This window comes from Drosophila kikkawai, chromosome 3L (assembly GCF_030179895.1).
Source record: "Drosophila kikkawai strain 14028-0561.14 chromosome 3L, DkikHiC1v2, whole genome shotgun sequence".
Lineage (NCBI taxonomy): Eukaryota > Metazoa > Arthropoda > Insecta > Diptera > Drosophilidae > Drosophila > Drosophila kikkawai.
Window position 1 is genome coordinate 14,919,916 of NC_091730.1, and position 21,340 is coordinate 14,941,255.

General features: G+C 42.1%; 1 protein-coding gene across 4 annotated transcripts in view; it reads right to left on the bottom strand.

The window, feature by feature from the left end:
- Positions 1 to 15,777: 15,777 nt before the first annotated feature.
- LOC108075035 (titin) overlaps positions 15,778 to 21,340 on the bottom strand; it is a 124,691-nt gene continuing 119,128 nt past the window's right edge. For 2 of the 4 annotated variants that reach the window (XM_070286109.1, XM_070286107.1), the window contains 9 exons: positions 19,585 to 21,252; positions 19,372 to 19,513; positions 18,192 to 19,207; positions 17,775 to 18,080; positions 17,635 to 17,655; positions 17,458 to 17,562; positions 17,202 to 17,396; positions 16,835 to 17,137; positions 15,778 to 16,662 (listed from right to left, as the gene is read on the bottom strand). In XM_070286109.1, the coding sequence (XP_070142210.1) occupies positions 16,472 to 16,662; positions 16,835 to 17,137; positions 17,202 to 17,396; positions 17,458 to 17,562; positions 17,635 to 17,655; positions 17,775 to 18,080; positions 18,192 to 19,207; positions 19,372 to 19,513; positions 19,585 to 21,252 (3,947 nt within the window). In that variant the 3' untranslated portion in view covers positions 15,778 to 16,471. The remainder of the gene's footprint in view (positions 16,663 to 16,834; positions 17,138 to 17,201; positions 17,397 to 17,457; positions 17,563 to 17,634; positions 17,656 to 17,774; positions 18,081 to 18,191; positions 19,208 to 19,371; positions 19,514 to 19,584; positions 21,253 to 21,340) is intronic. The other 2 variants (XM_070286115.1, XM_070286108.1) reach the window with 1 other exon arrangement.

Below are 21,340 nucleotides of genomic sequence, written 5' to 3' on the forward strand. Positions count from 1 at the left end.
TCTCTAATGATTGTTTGACAAACATGCCCGGCTAACCGTCTGCCCCTTTTCCTCTTTTTCTTCTTTTCTGCTAACTCAACGGCCTGCTCGAAGGTCTTTATTGAATTCCAACGTGGCGCCCGGACTGGGCCTTCATCCTTGGTCCTTGGATATCCGTGCTTGGGCCGACATGTACAGGATTTTAAAAATGCCACATAAAAGCGTTGAACGCTACGACACGAATTCAAAATTGAAATGACAAAGTAAACGGCGAGCAGTAAAGGCGGAGTAGAAAAGTAGGTGCACTAAAAGAAAGATGTTAATTTAATTGGTTTAAAGTTTCTTTCTTACAAAAAGCTCCAACAGTTCAGTGAAGCTATTCACTCATCTTATATTCTTCAGAATAATCACTTGAGAATTATAAGAATATGCAAATATTTCCTAGAAACCATTTCTCAAGATAAAAAAGTAACTTGAATATTTGTTACATTTTGATAACTAATTTTTTTGTAAATACTAGAACATTTCTTAAAGTGTATTATGCCAGGAACGTAGAACGAAGGAGCCGCTTGAGTTTGACAGTTTTGGGTTATGCTGCGATGAACATGGCCGATATGCGCTGCTATGCAAATCTCCCTCGCAAGTGGCAAGTCGAAAGTCAAAAGTGTGGAGAGAGTAAGCAGCGATTGAGACTTGAACAAATTAATCGCCAATCGCCATTCGGTGCCGAGCCGAAAGCCAGGTTTGACCGAGTTTACACACTCCGTCGTTTTATTTTCCGCATTTTTTTTTCTCTGGGCTCGTGTCGCTTCTGCAAAGGTGGGCTTGGGCTGCGGTGAATTCCCAGTTTGCAAATAAATTAGTTTGCTACGTGAGCGACGCAAATCTGAAGTGGGTTTGACAGCGGTTCTCCGCTTCTCGTTTCGTTTCGGGTAAAATTTTTAAATATTTAAGCGTGTGCAACTTATCGATTGGGGACTGACTACAGAGTCCGCTAATTGAAGTGGTTTCAGTGTGTGGCGATGCCATCAATTATCCGCAGCTCAGAATGCTTTTTCATGCTAAAAGCATTTGTCCAGGGTACCCAAGCAAAGGGCAGGTTTACACTGTCCCACAAAAAAACGTTATTATGTCGAATATATGGTAAACAATTGGGAAATAATACCAATCTCAATAGAGATTGTAGTTAAGAATATAATATACAATGTGTTTATATATTTTGTGTTTTTATAATGGATTAGTTATACAGGAAAAATGTTTTGCCCATGTATGCTTTACCTGCAATGTACAACAGAAAGACCTTATAGGTTTCTCTCAGTTGCGAACTAAATTACATAACCAATATTCTTAATTTTGATCACTGTGTAATGCCATCCTCACATTAGAGCTAAGCACTCACCAAATTGTTATTGCCTCCACTCGCATTTTGCTCTTCTGGATTTCGTCCTGGTGTTCTGGTGTCCTGCTGCTGCCTGACTGCCGTCGATGTCGTTAGTTCAATTAGTTGGAAACATGCCGCTGTCAGCGCCGCTGCACAAGCTGCACAATCTACTCTGCGTGTGCCACATTGTCAGATACTTCGATTACCAGAAGATGTTCTGCCACTTGCTGTGCCTTTACAACCTGCGATTCAATGAGGCCACCCAGAAATTCACATTCGGTCACCAGGTTTTCATTTACTGTATGCATTTCTTGACTATTTTGAGTATACTGTGTTACTGCCCTGTTGTTCGCCATTACTTTGTTGATCGCGGTAGTTACTTTATCTACTTTCTGGCCTTCATGTACTATGTAATGTTGAAAAGATCTATGCTCGAGACACTAAATGAAATGGCAAGACTACACTCGGAACTGCAGTCCACGATGGGTATTCTTTTTTGTGTGTCCGTAAAGCGGGCCTTTTGTTGCTCCATTCTGATAGCCATCGAAGTAGTAGCAGTTTTCAACTGGCAACTAACGGCGATTGACAATTTCGAAATGGGAATGTTCACAGCTCCTTGCCTGATTTGCTGGCATTTTCAGCTCTTGCTTCAAGTGAATAGCTACATTTGGCTGCAGTCGATGTATGTGGTCATAAATCAGGTCTTAACTGCTCATCTCAGGTACAAGCAGCGCTGGAAAATGCTTAGAAATGTCCTAAAGATTCACTGCCAGCTGAGAGAAATTCAGCGAGATATATCCCATTATTTCAGTGTGTACATTGCCACGGTGATATTTCTCATATCGTCCTGCTTCTACAGAAGCGTCATCGACGAGGCGGGTTTTGACTGGGAAATGAGTCGTTTGGTTCTGATGAAAGTGGAGCTGTGGCAGGTTAGATACTTGGCAAACATGTTTTTCCTTTTCGGCACCCTGCTGACGGTTGTGTGGGATTATAAAACGGAGAGGGACAAATTCCTTGTTGGTCTGTGGAGGTCTAAAGGCATCAGTCAAAGAGCATTGAAAAGCAGAAAATCAACTCGGTGTTTAAGTCGCTACCATCAGACTATGGATATTGTGGATATGATGGTGAGCATTATTAACCTGTTTTTAATTAAATTAATACATAATTTATTTGCTTTCTAAGCTCTTAACTGGCAATCTACCCTGTGATATGATCCGCTCGGATGTGATTATCATGGAAATAAGAATCAAACAGGACTCAATTTTCAACTTGGAGATCACATCCATCATCAACTACTTTTGCCTGCTGATGCTCACCATGTGCCTTGTACCCCTAGTGGCCTTCTTCAATGGTTTCGAATACTCCTCACAGCAAGAGCTCTTGGTGAACATTACAAATTGGTTAAAAGATCCGTCTCCGATTGGGACATCTAGCGAGAATTTCACCTTGGACTCTTACGTTTTGAGCCTCTCACTAGGGAAATAAAATCAATGAGCCCAAGCTGGATATTGGCCATACTCTCGAGTGATATAATTATGCAAAGCACGTTTTTTGTGTGGGTTGCAGAATCGAAATAAAAAACCGAGCTGAAAGCAAAACCAATAAATCAAAGGAAAAAGGATGCTAACCCATTCATTACACAGCAAACACTCAAATGGGGCGGGGCCCCACTACCACAGCTACTTAACCCCACTCGTTGTCGCTGTGAATACATACAAAAATGTCAAACTGGAAATCTATTAAATCACTCGAGGGGCTAGAGTTGTTCGAGCCTTAATTAGCCCATAGCTGTGCAACGTGGCGTATGATTAACACGCGGCTAATGAACGTCATAGCTCCACAGGCGAAAAAATTACAATAAAATATGGAAATATGGTATCAAAAGTTATACCTTGATACTGTATGATTTTTAGTATAGTTATGTATAATCAAAGTTAATCGTTGAATTATATCGATAAAAAATAAATTTCAAGTTGTGTTTGTCGATAACTTTTAGGAATCTGAGCAAGTGTAACCAACTGGATGTTTTCTGAATAACATTTTCGATAATACATACATAAACTGATATCGATAAAAGTAATTCATTTTTAATATTTATCGATCAAATTTAAATTTCAAGTTGTTTTTATCGATAATTTTATAAAAGACCCACTTTTAAAGGGTTTTGTGCCGTGCATCTACTACTACTGCTCCTGACATCGTTCAGCTGTGAATGATTGAATTAAAATCCATTCGGAGGACCTGGCAAAATCAATGGAATTATGGCTCGTCCACGCCCACTTCAGTTCAGTGCACAGGCGGAAACTATTTCCGTGATTTCTAATTTTCGAACAGAGAGAACAGAGAGAGAGAGTCGAGAGAGTATCGCGACGCCAGTTGACTGGAAAATCTTTCGATTAACTGCATTCGCCGAAGCGGGCCGTGCAACATTAATGAGGCAAACGCCCACCAACGCCCATTAGCAGCCTCATTGTCGCCCACCCAAAACGTACACACACACTCTCACCCAATTCGGACTTAATTGATATGCATGTGTGTGGGGGAGTAGGGTGTATGTACGAAGGGGTGTGTGCGGAGGTGGATTCGGTAAATGCAATTTCCTTGTTGCTGTTGCTGCTGCTGCTGCTATTGCATTCTCTAATGAGTTCGAAATAATTCCATGTTAGGATCCCGGCCTGCTATCTGTCCATCTATATATACCCCATTAAAGCCCCCGAAAATCATTTGATATGCGTCCCAATAAATTGTGTAGTTGGATACGAAAAAAGCCCCAAAAAATAAAAAGAACTAAAGAAGAGAGCGAGGGATATATGGAGGAGAAAAAGCAGAGCTTACGTATTGCAATTTGTGCAAAATGCAAATTTCCTCACTGATGACAGCCGCAATTTTGTGCTCCATTGTTGTTAGTGGCACTCGGGCTATTGCTGTTTGTTGTCGTTGTCGTTGTATTTGTTGTTGTTGTTCATTGTTGTTGTTTGCCAACGTCCATTGTTAAGGACATGAGTGTGGACTTGTGTATATGCGTCCAAACATGTTCACAGGCCAGGATAACTGAGTAGAAACCAAATAATAACAAATTAACTTGAATGGCAATGTTTTGCCTGAAATGTTTTGGATGTTGCAAGCATCCTTTATCATTAGTTGTGTGGGTAACAAACATAATGGCTTTATGACTCGGTTGTGGTTTTATTAACCATTAATTGGTGAGAAAAATTATCATATGAAAATAGTGATAAATATTACAAAATAAATATATAAATCAAATATCTTAGGTCTTCTATATGTAACCAAGAGATAAAGACAAGTCACACGTAAGCACACATTGAGAGATCTTTAAGAACGGTCTTAACGGTCCTTTCAATGACTTGTCTTTTGGGAACTTTTAGTGAGTCAGTTAGTTAAACATCTTATAATTTATCCAAAGAATTAATTCCTAGTGTCTCGCCCCTAATTGTCCCGCATGTCAGACAGCGTCAGGCACATACCAATAAACACAGTACGAGCAGAGACGAGGAGCAGGGGCAGGACGAAGAGACCGAGGCCTGGGCCAAAAGCCAGAGCGTCGGGATCTGAATTCCTGACTAGAAAATGTCTGGCCATCGCCATCGTTGGCCACCGGACAACACAACAATGGCTGACCAGCGTCAGCATTAGGGTTACTCCCCGGATCCGGCCTCGTCTCCCTGTGATTAACAATGATAGGCATTATTTTTGCAAATAAATTCTGCTTTTCGAGGAAGCGAAGGACGAGGTCAAGGCAAAGGCATGTTCTGTTTGTCCAATCGTTGACATTTTTCCATGCTCAAGTTGCACTTTATTGATTTATGGCAGTCAGCGTCAATCATTGGGCCTCTGTGCCTCATGGCACATGGTTGGTCATAATTGCACATTTGCTAAGAGCAACAAGGACACACTCACATACAGAGCCAGAGAGACTCAGGGGCTCTGGCGGAAGCTTTTAAGCAAACAGGATGTGCTGCTGTGTGCATGTGTGTTTGTGCAACAGCTTTCGGGAACAATACTTACAAGTCCGAGAAGTTGAGGCAAAACAATGCATTTGTTATGCAAAGCCTTTGATGTTGTCCTTGGGCCAAAGTGCCGACTGCAGGAAGGGGGAGAGCGCCTGCAGATGTAGATGACAAAATGATTTTGCAGTAAGCGGGGCCGGCAAAACACTTTGCCTTTTTATCGGAAAATGGTCTTCAACTTTGCAACGAGTCCAGTTTTGAGACTGAGGCTTGAGGCCTTGCCAAATGGGTCAACAGTGAAAACAACTTGGCCTGCCGCAGAAACTTTTTGCTGCCAGTGTCGAGAAGTGAGAGAAGGAGAACAAAATAAGAAAGGCGCACCCAACCAAAATAATTAAGGTCCTTCAAACTTATTGACGGTTTTTTGTCAGTCGGCGCGGGTGGGTAAAAATTCCAGAGATAATAATTAGGCCAAGCCGAGACACACAGAAAAAAAAAGAACAAAAGCCAGGAAGTGGCCAAAAGTAAATACCAACACAAAAAAAGACAAAAAAAAAAGGGACGCTAAATAAATATATAATAAAACCCATCTAGGAGGGCTAGAAAAAATTAAAAGAGCGGCAGCTGGAGGCAGACTCCTTCGTAATACCCGGCTAAATTTCTACATAAACGAATGTCGGGCGCACTTAGCAGGCAATTGCGAGATAATTTAATTATGCGCCACTCCTGGCACAAGCAGCAGGCAGTGGCCTCCTCGCCAGGATAACAGGATAATGATAACGAAATAAGCAAACCAAAAGGGCTTACACCACATTCCAGGCCATAAAGAGCCAGCTCGAGGATGGCCCAGATAAAATGTGTTTGTATGTTGGTGTGTGTGCGATGGTAAATTAAATGAAAAATGGCCAACGAACATTACGAAACCCTCTTTGTGTGTGGCTGTGTGTAACAGCCCGATAACAACAATATCGGCGACGGCGGCGACGGTGTGGCTTATACAAATTGCCCCCTTTACCAACTTAATTGCCCAACCGGAAGCCGGCTGCAAACTTGTCGCCGGATGCGATATTCTATATGTTTTGTGTCACCGGTCAGGTACCAGCAGCAGCAGCAGCAGCTGTAACAGAAAAACCATTGCCATGGCAGCATTAAGCATAATTAGCGTACATATAAATTATTCAAGAATTTGCAAAAGGTCAATTGCGGTGGATATAACTACGCAGTGGGGATATACCCGTTAGCTAACCTCTAATTGTCGCTGTCCCGTTGTGCACACATTTTCAATAGCAAAATTCGGTTTTATTTTGATCATGGATTATGCAAAAGTTTTTACTGTCCCAGCTGTCAGTTGTGTGCATGAGCTGTGAATGATGTTTTCTGTGGCGGCGAGTATAATTTCCCGTAGGTTAAACTTTTTTGCCAATATTTAAACTAGTTTTCATGGAGTTGGATAATTCCATGACACTTAATTGTTAAATTTGTTTAAGCAATAAACGTAAATGAACTCGGGATAATAAGCAGTTAACTTTTACGTGATTATTATTTTACAAATTGGAAAATGTAGGACTATTATTAAAACTAATGCTTAAAACCTATGAAAACTCTCTGCTATATCAATTAACCCTCGATTAATTTCATAAATTCTCATTATTACTACTTATTTACCATGGAATATTTTTTACAGCCTAGGTTTAAAGTTTTACTCAAACAATTTTCATTTTTGGAAAACTTGGCAACCCAACACTTTCATTTAAAAAGGCGTCGCCTTAATGGACTGGGCTTGCTGAAATTTTCCATTTTCGGCACTTCAGTGGCAACTTCTCGCTTCCCGCTGGGAGGGACAGAGGGAGCTCCTTAAAAAACACACTCCGCCAATGGGCAATTTGGCTTTAACATTACGGTTAAGCATGCATGTCAAGCACATTGCCACACTGAAAAGTTTGTTGCCCCAGCTGCTGTTGCAGTTGTAGTAGTTGTCGTTGCCGTTGCACTTGCAAATTGCACTTGCACCGGTAGTTGTAGTTGTAGCTGCTGTTGCAGTTGCAGTTGCAACTTGCATGTGTTGGGTCGTATTGGTGTTTGTGTCACCCCCAGGGCGAAACGCCTTGGTGTCCCCGTTTTCGGTTTCTTGTGCAATAATTAAGTGAGTGCCAAGTAGAGTGAAGCGTGTAGCGCCATCGCCGCCGCTCTCATTTTCCCATTTACCGCCAACGTCCTCCTGCAAATTCATGCGTAAACAAAACAAGGAGGAAGGGCTTACTCAAGCGATACGACTAAGGAGTACCTGGTGGTTATCGAAATTGTTAGGAGTTACAGAATGTTGCCTACTTTTATGGGTCCTCAATTTGAGTTTAAAGAGCTTTTATAGAAGCTGAAAATTATATCTTCTTCTGCACATTTTCTATATTATTTTATTTTGTGGGTAGCTTGTTTTCTTTCCAATATTTCAACTAGAAGCTAGTGAAAGCTGCTACTTGACCTACGCTTGGGCACACATCCTGCTCTCTCTGTTTGTTATACGTAAACAGTTTTTGGTTTTTTGGTGTAAATAATCATCTAGAATGTAACATACCCTATGCTCTAACCAAATACCGAGCAATTCGTAAAATGAGTTGGAGATTCTGGAGCAAGAGTGCGAAAATGTTGGAAATGTGAGTGACTGTGTGTGTGTGTTATTTTGGCTACGCTTACGGGCAGAGAACGCGGCTGAGTAAACGTTGCACGCATGAGAAATCAAAAGCAGTAGCAGCTCCAACCACCAGCAGCGGACTCTTGCTACCAATCCCCCCCTGAACTGAAAGCAGCTCCTTATGCTCCACGTTTCTCTGCTTGTTATTCTTATTTTCCTTTCTCAGAGGCGACGACTTCTCTCCCTCTTCAGAACTTCTCCTTTTGCAAGTGCTCCAAACTGTAGCCACATGCACATGAAGGGTCGGGTCCAGTACCAGTGAGTGTGGGAAAATTGTGCCAGAGTTCAAGGAAATGAATGGTAAATTACAATAACTGGAGGGGAAAAAGCTAGGAAAACGAATAAGGGAAGATGGAAAATTAAACGCTTAATCGAAGCTGCAGGCAATTAATGAGGACTTGTCAAAAGGACAAAAACAAAAATTAAAGAAAATAAGCAAAAATGCAAAAAGATATGGGAAGGTAAAATTAAAAGCAGGAAATTACATTTTTTAAAGAATTATATGCTTTTTCTGTTTAATATATATATATTTCTTAGTTTAAAAAAAAATATATATATTTAAAAATTCCAAAAAATATCTACTTACCACAAACAGATGAATATAATCCACAGATTTGGATCCAACTTATTCCCCAGCACATTTTATCGCTTTGACAATTGGGATTTGCCGCCAGCTTTCCAAAATATAGTTGAGTGAAAATCAGTAAAGAAACTTTAGGAATTCCCCAGCGGTTGATTGAAGTTTTCCTCCTTTCAGTCTTATCTTACGCTTAAAGCTCTTCTCTTGTTTTAACCTTTTTTAAAACTCGACTTGAAGTTATTTCTTTAAATGCTCATGCTCTTGACTCGAACAGGGAACTTTCCCCGCCTCCTCTTTTTCCTCATCCTCCAAAGTCAGGAGGAAGAGAAGAAGTTTCGCCATAACAAGGACACGTAAGCTGCCGCAACACGCATTCACTTATTTTGCCATCAAAATGCTAGCACTTGAAATCAAATTTAAACATCTCCCGCCTGCCCGTTGTTGTACACTCACACACACACATTTATTTATCCCCTGTGGTAGTGGCAAATGTGCGTAGTTTTTTCTATATATTTTTTCCTTGGCGTACGTATAGCGTCATCCTGCCTTCTTTTGAGGCGAGCGACACGTCCTTCCGCTCATAAGCCAAAGGCAAACTAGGCGAGAAGCAAAACGGTGGCGAACTAAAATGGCAAAAAGGGCAGAGTGAATGCTCCTACCACACCACCCCCGAAGTACTCATACCTCTAGAACATTGTAACGAGATAATATTTTTCCAACATATTCGTGTGTGAGGGCGCCCAGGACAAGGCTAAATGATATTACCCGAAGTAACATCAGCGTGACTGACAGACAGGTGCTCTTGCTCCTGCTACAACTGCACTTGGAGGGAACGGTAGTCGGTGGTCGGTGCATGCACAACTAACGGAAACCGGATGTGCTTGGCTTGGCAGTTGTGAAGTGATGTTTAGGCCAGGATGGCAATGCTCGCCGGTTGCCTACAACCATTACTGCCACTACATATAGATATACGTTCAGCTAGGAAGTGCGAACTCGCCCATAGGCATCATCGAGTGCCACGTTTTATGTCTTGCCAATGGAAGTCAGGAGCCTGGAGCAGACGCAGTGACTCCAGTCAAGTCACACGCTCCATTGTGACTGACACCGAGCTGTAAATGTGTGTTTCGAACAGAACAGTGATGACGGAAACTAGCTTTTGATTTCAGTTTAGTTTGTTTTCATTGGAAATTCTGTTATATTACGGATTTGGCAAGGATAACAGAAGGGCTATTATAGAGCCAAGGACACTATAAATAAATAACATTTGTAAAGCTCAAACATTTTCATTTTTATATAAAGGTATTGTCTTATATGCTTGAGTGCATTAAACCATATATAAAAGTAGATTCTCAAGGCTTATAAATACTTGTACACAAAATTCGAATGGCAGTACAATTTTCGTAAGAATACGTATTAAATCCTAGCAACTATGCATATTTTTAAAATAAATTAAGAAGTTTTTGGCACATTTGTGGATATTATATATCTACATATAGAAAAGTGCTTAGAAATCAAAATTTAATGAAAGAAATATTCCAGCAATCCAAATTCAATAAAAGCTAAATAATCCTTGTCTGATTTGGCAACACTGTGCGCCTCTATATGTGCTTGACTGTGAGTGGAGCTGTTATGGCCCCACAGGCGCCGCTCGCACTTGCTCCTTGTCATCCTCCTCCTCTATTGCCGCCGCCACTAGATGTGACAGCATAAATCGCTGCCACTGCCACACAGCCAGCGGGGGTGTGAGTTCAGGAGACTGGGAACAATAAAGCCATATTGGCAATTTAATGTGCTGCAAAACATTAGAACATTCGATTGGCGCAGAGCGAACGACAACACGCATACGCAGCGTATGCCGAGGACCAAGGAGCAGTGCATTTTAAGCAGCTAAGCACGTAAACAGAAACACCGACTGGCACACACACACACACACACACAGTGGGTGCACTTGTGCAGCTGGAAGGGAGCTAAGTTCACCGTTCACTTATCTTTGGCAATGCCCAGCACGTATCCACATTAAGTCACCCATCCGACCGACAGAACGACGGGCCCACTGTACTTGGTCCCCAGTACCCATTCCAACCGGAAAACAGCTTCATTTTCAGCTGCTGCCTGCTGCTTGCCGCCTGCCAGCTTGCCAGATGGTAGCCGGCCAAGTGCAAAAATTTAAGGAATTTTTTGCCGAGTTGCCATGACCCTCATTCCGGGGCCAAACATCTCGCGCTCCTTTTTGGCATCCGCAACATTTTCATAGGGCATGGGCATGGGCATGGGCACGGGCATGGAACACCATCTCCCATCAGCATTGTCATTTGCATATTTTGCGTTGCAATTTTCGTAGCGAACTTGTAAATTTGACTTTATATATGCAAGGTGCAAATCTGTTTAACGTCCCTTGTGTGCCTCCTAGGGGGCCAGGGCATCAAAATGCATTTATGCAAAGGCCAATGGAACTTACAGCGAAATTAAGTCACCATGGCCGACAACGTAACATCCGACTGATGACTGGAAAAGGAAAGTGTGGAAAAATTGCTGTGTATATCAATGGCAGTTGATGGGAAAACTTTGGCCGCATTTTCAACACGAGAAAAAATAAATATTATACCATCTCTCTCTCAAAATCTTTATGAAATATGTAGCAGATAAACCGAATAAAGAGGGAATTGTTAATTAAATAATGTGAAAAACAAACAGGAGGGAAATGTAATATCAATATAAAAACATTAAGGAACATAATGCATATTTATTTTAACCGAAAAGCCGGAAAAATCAACGGGAAATTTTAAATATTAAAAGGCCGTGTTGGTTCAAGGCTATTGTGGCATCATAAAAATACAAATGCGAAACTAGTTTATGACCCATTATACCATATCTTATCGCCCCGAATTATGTTTCATCATACTCATCCTCATCATCCTCCTCCTTGCTGATTCGTATTCAAAAGTGTGCCCACTAAACATTATCTGCACAAAAATATAAGCTCGTAAATGTGGAAAACACTCTATAATGAGCTAATCAAGCAAACTCCTCCAACAAAGTTCTCTCTGTCGATAAATGCAAATGGTGGTGTCGTTTTTCGGTTTTTGGCCACACACAACTTTTACGACGGGGCATTACAAAGTCAACAAAACGAAGCCGTAAAACATCAGACATCATTCGAGAGGGGCTAGCACCACCTAGAGAGATTGCCTGACTGGCTGGCAGCTGTAAACAAAATTGGTAAACGCAGCATAAAGGCGCGAAATCAAAATTTGCAAATAAAGCTTACGGTTTTCACCGATTTCCCGCGGGCCAAACAATAGCCATTAAGCTTTGACGACATAGTTAAGTCCTGTGAGGGCATTTTCTCGAGCCGAAATAAATTCATTTCGGAAGTTGAAATTTGACAGAGTGTTTTCTAATAAATTATAACACAGTTTGTGGTGTGTTTGCTAATAGCTGGCAAGTCAACGAAGCTAATGCTGTTGACACGCACACACAGAGTCTCGCCTCAATCGCATTACGTATACGCCACGTTGAGCGCATTTTGGCAAAATGGCAATTGACTTTAATTACTTCGCCTCAAAAAGTCATGCAGACTCTCTTCTGTCTGTGTGTGTGTGTGTGAGTGTGCTTAACCCACGATGTCATCGACGTTGTAGAGGAAGCCACCGGCAAGGTGGAAGGAAGAAGCTTTCATTAGTTTTTGGGCGGAAGCCACTAAAAGTCTTTACATGGCACACAGCCACTCCTCCACTCCACGTTCTATATGAAAACAGTTTGTGAAATTTAATTTTCAGCACACTTGATTTTTAAATGGCAGAACGCTCACGAGGGAGGCGCCAGGAAGAGTGGAGCAGCAATGTGCAATGAAATTTGCTGTTAATTTGTACACGAAATGTCTCTATTTAATTTTAAATTGCTTTTCTGGTAAATGTTATGAATTGGCTCCGAGTGTGGCTGGCCACCAAAGGTTGTTGTAAATGCCATGTAAAAGGGGAAGGGAAAAGGAAAAATTGCCATGTTCTTGTGGCTGGCTGATGCTTTCAATGCAATGCATTCAATGGGAAGGAAGCGGCTGAATGGACTGTATGACTGCTGGTGCATATCTCACTGCAAGGAAACCCAAAGGCACAGGAAGAAAATATTTAAATTTCAAAGATTTATTAAACGAAAAAGAGCATAGAAAATAATGAATTATTATTTAAGAATTTTTATTGAAAAAAGTAAGAAGACATCCACATTGATGGATTGTTTTCTGGTTACTTTAATATTTTAAGATATATTTTGAAGTCTCTTGAAACTTATTTTCAGTGCTGGAAGGTGCTGGTGAATGAAACCAACGGCTGCTGTGGGATGCGTGTGCAATCTGGCAATAAATATTTTATATTTACAATATTCCTCTCTCTTCTGGGATCTGGCAGCAAAGTCGAGCATATTGATTCCTCTTTTCGAATGCTCACGGCAAATAGTTGTGCAAAAAGTTGGAAATTGTATTGTTATTTAAATCGTTTAATATTCGCCAGCTGAATCCTTAATGGCCGTAGATGCACTTTGAGTTTTAGTTTGGTGAGGGCATTCCCATGGGCACCGTAATTCTCGCTCGTTTATGGCATGTTTTCCTTAAATGTTTGCTCACTTTTACTCAACGGAAATCGGGTTGATGCTGCTGCACTGCCGCACCGGAAGTTGTCTCTTTTTTTGTTGTATATATTTTATTTTATTTCTTTTATGACGCTGCATTTTGTGGCATATATGGGCCGGGGGCCAGCTTGTCTTGGTTATAGTCCTGGCTTTATTGCTGCCAACTGCTCGACCAGGCCAATTATACATATATACAGCTGCTTTGGCCTGGCTATTTGGGGACTGGTCAGAACCCGTACCCAAACCGAACCGTGTTGCGCATCGTAAATGAGTCTGGATATTTCAGCAGAGCTAATGTCTGGCCAAGCGACTCATTGGGGGTCCTGCTATGGCATAATAAACATTCGCTGTAATTAACATTTTACGGCATCTCTTCTTTGTTAACATTATAGTTTAGCCTAGGAATTGTAGTGGTCTAGGAAATACCTATTTGATATGAATTAACAAAAATTTTAGTTTGAAGAAAGTACAGCACAGTCTATTAATATCATAGTTATACGCTTCGGTATGGATATTATATTTACTTTCTTTCAATACCCATTGGAGGGACGGAAGCCAAGGCCTTCATTCATCATTAAACACATTAAAAGCCTTGGCTTCTATCACAATGGTCTATTATAGACATAAAAAATTGATACAATGATCACTTTACAAAATATTTTTAAAAGTTCCGAAAAGGTTGGTTATTTGATGTTAAATAAAATGTTAGATTTCCAATACATATTTAAATTTTTACAGAAAAATCTGATACTGTCTAGTTCGAAGCTTTTTGGACAATTAGCAAAGTCATATTACGAATTTGGTATCTTTTAGGACGATGCCCTAGGCTCTCCACAAGTTGTTAATAAAATTTATTTGGAAATGAAACGACTTTGTTGTTTCTTCTCCGACACACACACACAGTCATAGTCATCATTGTTATTTTGGGAAGTAATTAAGCAAACTTTCTACTGTCTTTTCTTAGGTTGTTGGATTTTGTTTTTATTCCTAGGCCATCACGTTTGACGAACACTGACATGGTCGCCAACAAGAACACGAAGAAAAAACATGGGAAACACAGGAAAATGAAAAGAAAAAAGGAAAATAAGCGAAGAGCTAAACCAAACCTACTGAAGAGGGCCTCAATTTTCTACGTGCACACCATAAAGTTGATGTGTAATTTGTTTTTATATGCATTCAACAGAACTTGCCAAATTCTATTACAAGTTTACAATTGTATTACGGCTAAGAGAGCTCTCCGACTCGTCTTCACCTTAATAAACCATAACTAATGGGGTCGCACAAGCAGAAGCAGTAGCAGCAGTAGAAGCACAAGTATCTGCAAGATACTCGCACTTGTGGGCTGAAAATGTTCGAAAATGTTGCCTTTAAAGCGTCGAAAGCAGCTTAGGAGCTTTCAATTTTTTGTTGCACAATAACAAAACGCCAACGCGACTAAACAAGAAAATTGAGTGTAGGAAAAGCGAAAAGCAGAACGGAGAAGAGCAAACAAGTAAATGAAATTTCCGTTTTGAGCTGTTCCCTCGCTCCCTTTCCTTTCTCGATCGTTTAGTGTATCAATAACTGAATAACAGGCTAAGAAGGCTCCTGGCCCTGACTCTGTATATGTGTATGTTTGCTGTTTGACTGTTTGTGTTACCCAACGAAGCCTCAGACACTTGGCTGCTGCTTTGTTTGCCTGTGCAATTTGAAATGCCGGAAATATGCTTTAGCTTTATGGGTTTTTGCTCATCTCACACAGCTCAAACTGCGACTCAGACTCAGACTTTGGCCATTCAGCCACTCTCGGAAATCTGTGCTCAGCTCTAGCTCTGTGCCCCCCAAAAAGTTGGCTCAAATTACTGCGTCTAGCCGCACAGAGAGTTACAACGAAACAGTCGAGATAATATCTTTTGATTAGTGGCAACCGCAAAAACTTTAATTAAATTCACAAACACACACTCACACGATTCTCAGCTTCTGGAGAGGAAAGTTTATGCCACATTTGCCATGTCACCAGATAAGTTTCCAGTGCCTGGACACACACGCATGTGGACCAGACCATTTCAGCTTTGGTCTTTAAGTTTTACAATTCAAAAAAACAAAGGAAACATTACATAGGAAAACTTTCCCGCCAAAGTTATGCCGAGTTTTGGGGCCAAAATCCAATGAATTAATTAGTTGAATTCGAAAAAGAAGCCAGAAAGCTTTGTGGAACCCCACAAGAAACCCTTAAAGCCTTCATTGTAATATTTAGGGAGTATATAAAATTATTTAAGTACCCTGTAAGTATTGCTTTAAAAAGGTTTAAATTTAATTTGTTCATTTACAGCAATAAATACTTGATGATGGATGAGAAACCTTCAGTCCGATATGAAGAAATAATAGTTGAAATTGCAAATTAAGTGAGATGTTGATACCTAGTAGCTGTATATTTTTAATAAGGTAAGAAGTATTTGTTTTTATTTTTTATTTTATTTATATTTATTTATTTGGTTTTTGTAACTTTAAAGACACACGAGTGTAACCTCTTTATATATATATATATATATATATATATATTCCTATTATGCCATAAATTTCAACCAGGGCGAATCCGGGACAAAGACAACTGAAGCCAGCGACTCGCAACACACTCCCCAGAAATAACTCATATCGAATTGCACCATTTGTTGTTTTGTCTCCCCAGAGGGAGAGGATATTGAGTTACTCTGGCGGGGATTTGGGATGGTATTGGGTATTTTAGGAGGGCTGCGGCTCGTTGGCTTCCGTTGCCCGATGCCAATGGTTTGCCTTCTGGTGGCATTTAATATATATTGTGTTTCATTTTTTGTTGCTTCGTTTGACGCTTTCGATTTTGATAGATTTATCACAGCTTACCATAAAATAAGTCGAAAATAAAACAATGAGAACAAAAATTATAAAAAAAAGAACTCTATGCAAATGAAAAATCTAAAATTATGTCCATTAATTAGATGATGTAATGGCCATCCTATCATTGCGCCACGTCCACGCTCCCGGGCATTAAGTTTGTCTTCGCTCGCACTCTTTGGCCGGGAGTCGTTGACATCGCTGTCAATGGGATGCAATTAGCATTACATCATCCTTACATATCGTCATCTCAAGTACAGTACAAAAAGCTACAAAATCATGGGCTTTGATACCCGTTTCTTGTGTTTTATAAAATACAATTGAAATATGCTTAACCTACGACTAAAGTGTTTCTCATTTCGTTGTCGTTTTTTTTTTTTTTTTTAATATTTTACCGACTATTTGGAGCTCTTCTTCTTTTTGCTCTTGGGCATCTCCGCATACAGCCGGAAGAAGTACTCGTCGCGTTGAAGCAGCCTGCCGCGCGCATACGAATGGATATCTGCATCCATGTTGTGGTCACGCAGCCACGACGAGGTGTTGCACGTGCTCATCTCGGTGCGCGGCTCGTCTGGCAGGCTTTCATGACCTGGATCGAAAAGGAATGCAATTGATTATAAGTTTTGACGAATTGCGCTTTAAGCCATTTTCACAATTCCGTAACTACCAAGCCTTTTTGGAAGCAGGAATTTAAATGATCAATTTATAAAGTAGGAATTTTGAAACTAAATTGGAAATGTTTATCTAAAAGTAATACTTACCAGCAGTCATGACCTTGTAAGGCTCCTCTGATTCCAGAGGTTCACTCAGACCAATCTCATTCTTGGCAAATATGCGTATCATATACTCGTGGTTCTCCTGCAGGTCTCTGATCTGGAATTTCTGCACGCCAGCTGGCACACGACCAACCTCAATCCACATGGTCTTCTTCATGTCCCTTATAGCGATGTGGTAACCGAGCAGAGGCGCACCTCCATCTGACTCGGGAATACCCCATTCGAAGATATGGGCATTGGCGGCAAGAACGCGCGCCTCCAGTGGAGCGGTCGGAGGTGATGGTACGGCTAAAGAAAAATTTGGAATTATTTAGAGAGTCTCTATTAAGTATTTCCAATGTCTTTGACTTACTGGCATGTGTCTTGAGCGAAACGCTCTCGGTGACGGCTGGTGCACCTAATCCAGCCTCATTCTCCGCAGACACACGGAACCAGTACTCGCACTTCTCCTTCAAATTATCGATCGTGTAGTGCAGCTGGTGAGCGTCCAGTGTAATGACCTTTGACCAAGTTGTAGATGTTGACGAACGCTTTTCCACGCAGTAGCCTGTTTTGGGTAATGAAAGGGTTAAGTCCGTCTGAAGTTTATAGTATTTAATATATTTTACCCGTGATTTCGGAACCACCATTGCGGGCTGGCACCTCCCAGTCCAAGGTAACACTTCGACTGGTGACATCCGGCGCCCTCAGGTTCTGAGGCGGCGATGGTGGCGCTGGGAGTTGAATAATTCGAGAAAATGTATTAGAATTTCAACTTTCTTCAGCTTTTTAGTTGAGTTACGTACCCACAATTTCATTATCAATAGCTGTTGTTGATTTGGGATTAGGTTTGCGCATAATTAAGCATTAGTAGCGTTTTAAAATAAGCAATATATGCGGAAGCAATAAGCAATTGGAATTATGTTTAAACAATTTAAGAACTTACTTATCTTGCGACCCACGACAATCTTCTCCGTGGTCTCGTACGCCTCACTGGTGCCAGCCTCGTTTCTCGCATAAATGCGGAACAGATAGCCCTTATTTCTGACCACCTTCTCAACGTGAATGTTGGTGACAGTGCCCAGGCTAGTGCCCACCGATCTAAAGGTGGTTTCAGTCTCTTCCCGTATCTCCACAATGTACTCAATGATTTTAGAGCCACCATCGTTCTCGGATGGTTCCCAGGCCAAATTGAAGGAAGTGTCGTTCATTCCCGATACAGTTGTGGGGCCACGTGGTGGCGATGGTTTTTCTATAGAAATTTATCATAATTAAATTATGAGTAATTTTAAATTAGTATAAATTTATATATTTATCTTACTAAAACTTTTAAATAAAGTTGCAAAAAAGTAACTCAACTTACCAAACTTCCTAGTTATAGTCACAGGGTCACTTTCCGTGGGCTCTGATTCGCCAATTGGATTGGCGGCCACCACACGGAACATGTACTGCGCGTTCATCGATAATTTCTGAACCGCATAGGATTTGATGTCCTTATCAAAGTCGGAGACCTTCATCCAGACATTGTTCTGAACGTCGCACTTCTCCAGCGTATATTTGTTGATATCCAGACCGCCGTCATCAATGGGCGGTGTCCATTCCAGGGTGATCGAGTCCTTTTTAATGTCCTTGATCTCCAGGGACTGTGGTCTGCTGGGCTTGTCAATCACCTGAACCGTGCACTCCACATACGTAGAGCCGGATTCGTTGGTGGCCGTGACCTTGTACTTGCCAGAGAACTCACGGGTGACCTTCTTCACCGTATAAGTGGAAGTGGTCTCGGTTGTCTCGATAGTTACCGTCTTGGTGGTCTTCTGCTCCACCGACTCCTTGTGCCAGGTCACGGTGGGTTGTGGATAGCCGCGGACCGTTGCTGGAATGGTGAGAGTGCTGCCCGTGCGCAGTTTTTGCGCCAGATACTTGTCCTCTACCTCGAGGACGGGCTTCTCCTGAAGCCTCAGGCGGCACGAAGTCTCCACGGTGCCCTTCTCGTTGGTTGCCACACATGTGTAGGTGGCTTCAGTCTCAATGGTTGTCTTTTCAATTGTGTATTTGGCTACACGGTTCTCATAACGTTGGCTGCTCGACTCGAACACCTTGCCGTTCTTCTTCCACGTTACCTTAGGCTCTGGAATGCCGCCGAACACGCAGGACAGGGTGACCTCCTTGTCCAGTTCGCTAACCACATCTTGCAGGGGTTCGCGTACGCTTGGTGGCTCGGTCTCGACCTTGGGCACCAAACGGATGGGTGGCGAAGCCGGCGAGGGCGGTGAGGGTCCAACCTCATTCACTGCAATCGAACGGAACACGTACTCGGTGTCGATCTTCAGCTTGCTGATGGTGTACGTAGTGTCCTTTATCTTGCGAATTTCAGTCCATCTGGGAAAGTAATATTATTGTTAGTGATTATACAGATGCGAAAAAACAATAAGCAATTATAAATATTATTTATTAATCACTCATTTTATATTTTTATTAAAACAGCAAATTTATAATTAAAACAAAAAAAAAAAAAACAAGTTAATAAACCAACTGGCACTTACTTTTCTTCCTTAACATCGTGGTACTCCAGAATGTATTCGATAATTTCGGACTTGCCATCGTCCTCCGGCGCCTTCCAGTATAGCGTAATGGAGTCGTGCATTATCTCCAGGGGTTGAGGAGTGCCAGGTGCTGTCGGCTTGCCTAAGTATTTGATTAGGGTCATCAGTTCCGCACCAATTAACTGGCATCTAAGCTTAGACTATGGTACTTACGCATAATGACCAATTGCAGGCTAGCCTCCGCCTCGCCAACAGGGTTGACAAGCTTAACGGTGTACTCGCCCTCGTCATCGTCAACAACCTTTTTGATGGTTAGCGTGGCAGACTGTTCGTCAATGGCCGGGATTGTGCGCTTTGACTTGGGTATGACAACCTTGCGCGTAGTCCAAATAGCCTCGGGTGTTGGGACGCCTGTGTACTTGACAGTGAAGGTGGCATCGTCATCCTCCTTTACCTTGATTGTCTGATCCTTGTCAGAAGTAATAACGGGTGGCAGTTTAAGCTCCTCCACGCACAGTTTAGTGCTGCTGGTGACATTCTCTGCCACGCAGCTGATCTCGCCGGCATCGTCGTCACTGGCATCGTGGATGACCAATCGTCGGACAGTACCCTCGACGAAGACCTCATGCTTCTTGTTGGGCTTGATTGGCTTACCCTTCTTGTACCAGGTCACTTCCACGTCGGGTTGAGACAGTTCAACCGTAAATTCGGCATCTGTGGTCTTTGTGGCCAGTGTGACGTCCGGCAGACGGACGACAAAGTTAACCAGTGGCTCCTCGACAGTCAGCTTAGCCTTGGAGGTCTGTTCGCCGACCTTGATGGAATACTCGCCAACATCCTCGGGCTTGGCCTTGAGAATGCGCAGGGATTGCTTCTTGCCATCGATGGCCAGCTGAATGCGTTCATTAAACACAATCTCCTTGCCGTTCTTATACCATTTGACCAGGGCGTCGCCCTTGCTAAGCTCAACCTCAAATGTGGCGTTTTCACCCTTAGTCACCGAAACGTCCTTAAGCGGCTCAACAATCTCTGGCGGCAGCTCGATGACAACCAGCTCACAACTGCACTCCTGTCCCTCAATTTTGCAAGTGTACTGACCCTCATCGTGGATGGTGGTATCGCGGATAACCAGGCGACGAGCCTTGCCGTCCTTGATGAACTCGACATTCTTGTTTTCAGGCGTGATTTTCTCGCCGTCCTTAAACCAGGTAACCTCAGTTGCCTCTGTAGTAAGCTCTACATCCAAGATTGCCGTATCCTTTTCGGTTACTTCGTAGTCCTCAAGGATCTTGATAAAGTCAGGCTTGCGTTGGAGCACCTCCACAGTTGATTGAGTCTCTTGCTTCTTTACCTTGCACACATAGGTACCAGAGTCACGAAGATTTGTGTTTCTGATCACCAACTTGTGGGTCTTGCCATCTTCAACAACAACACGATGATCCATGCCGCTGAGCTCCTTGCCATTAAAGAACCACTTGGTGGTCACCACGTGGGAAGTTTCGCATTCCAGGGTAAGAGATTGAACCTCTTCGATGGTAATGGTCTTCTTCAGCTTCTTAGTGAAGGTCACCTCATCGACTTCGACAATCACACGAGCTCCGTGAGATGTTTTGCCAATTGGATTGCTGGCAATACACTTGTAATCACCGGAATCGGTTTCGGGATTGGCATCCTTAATGATAAGCTCAATGTTCTCGCCATCGTATACCTGCTGGATGCGCTCGCTGGGGAACAATGGACTGTTGTTAAATAGCCATTGAACCTCGGGAACCGGATTGCCTGAAACCTTGGCTGGCAAACGAATCTCTCCCTTTTGCGGCACATTCTGCTCCTCGAATCGTTCCACAAAGAGTGGTGGCTCTGCGTTACCGCTGGTGGGTTCTAAAGGGAGTAAAATTAAATATTTGTTAATAGCAGAAAAAAATCAAAATAAATATAGGGCCGTCTCAAACATGAAACAAAGTACATA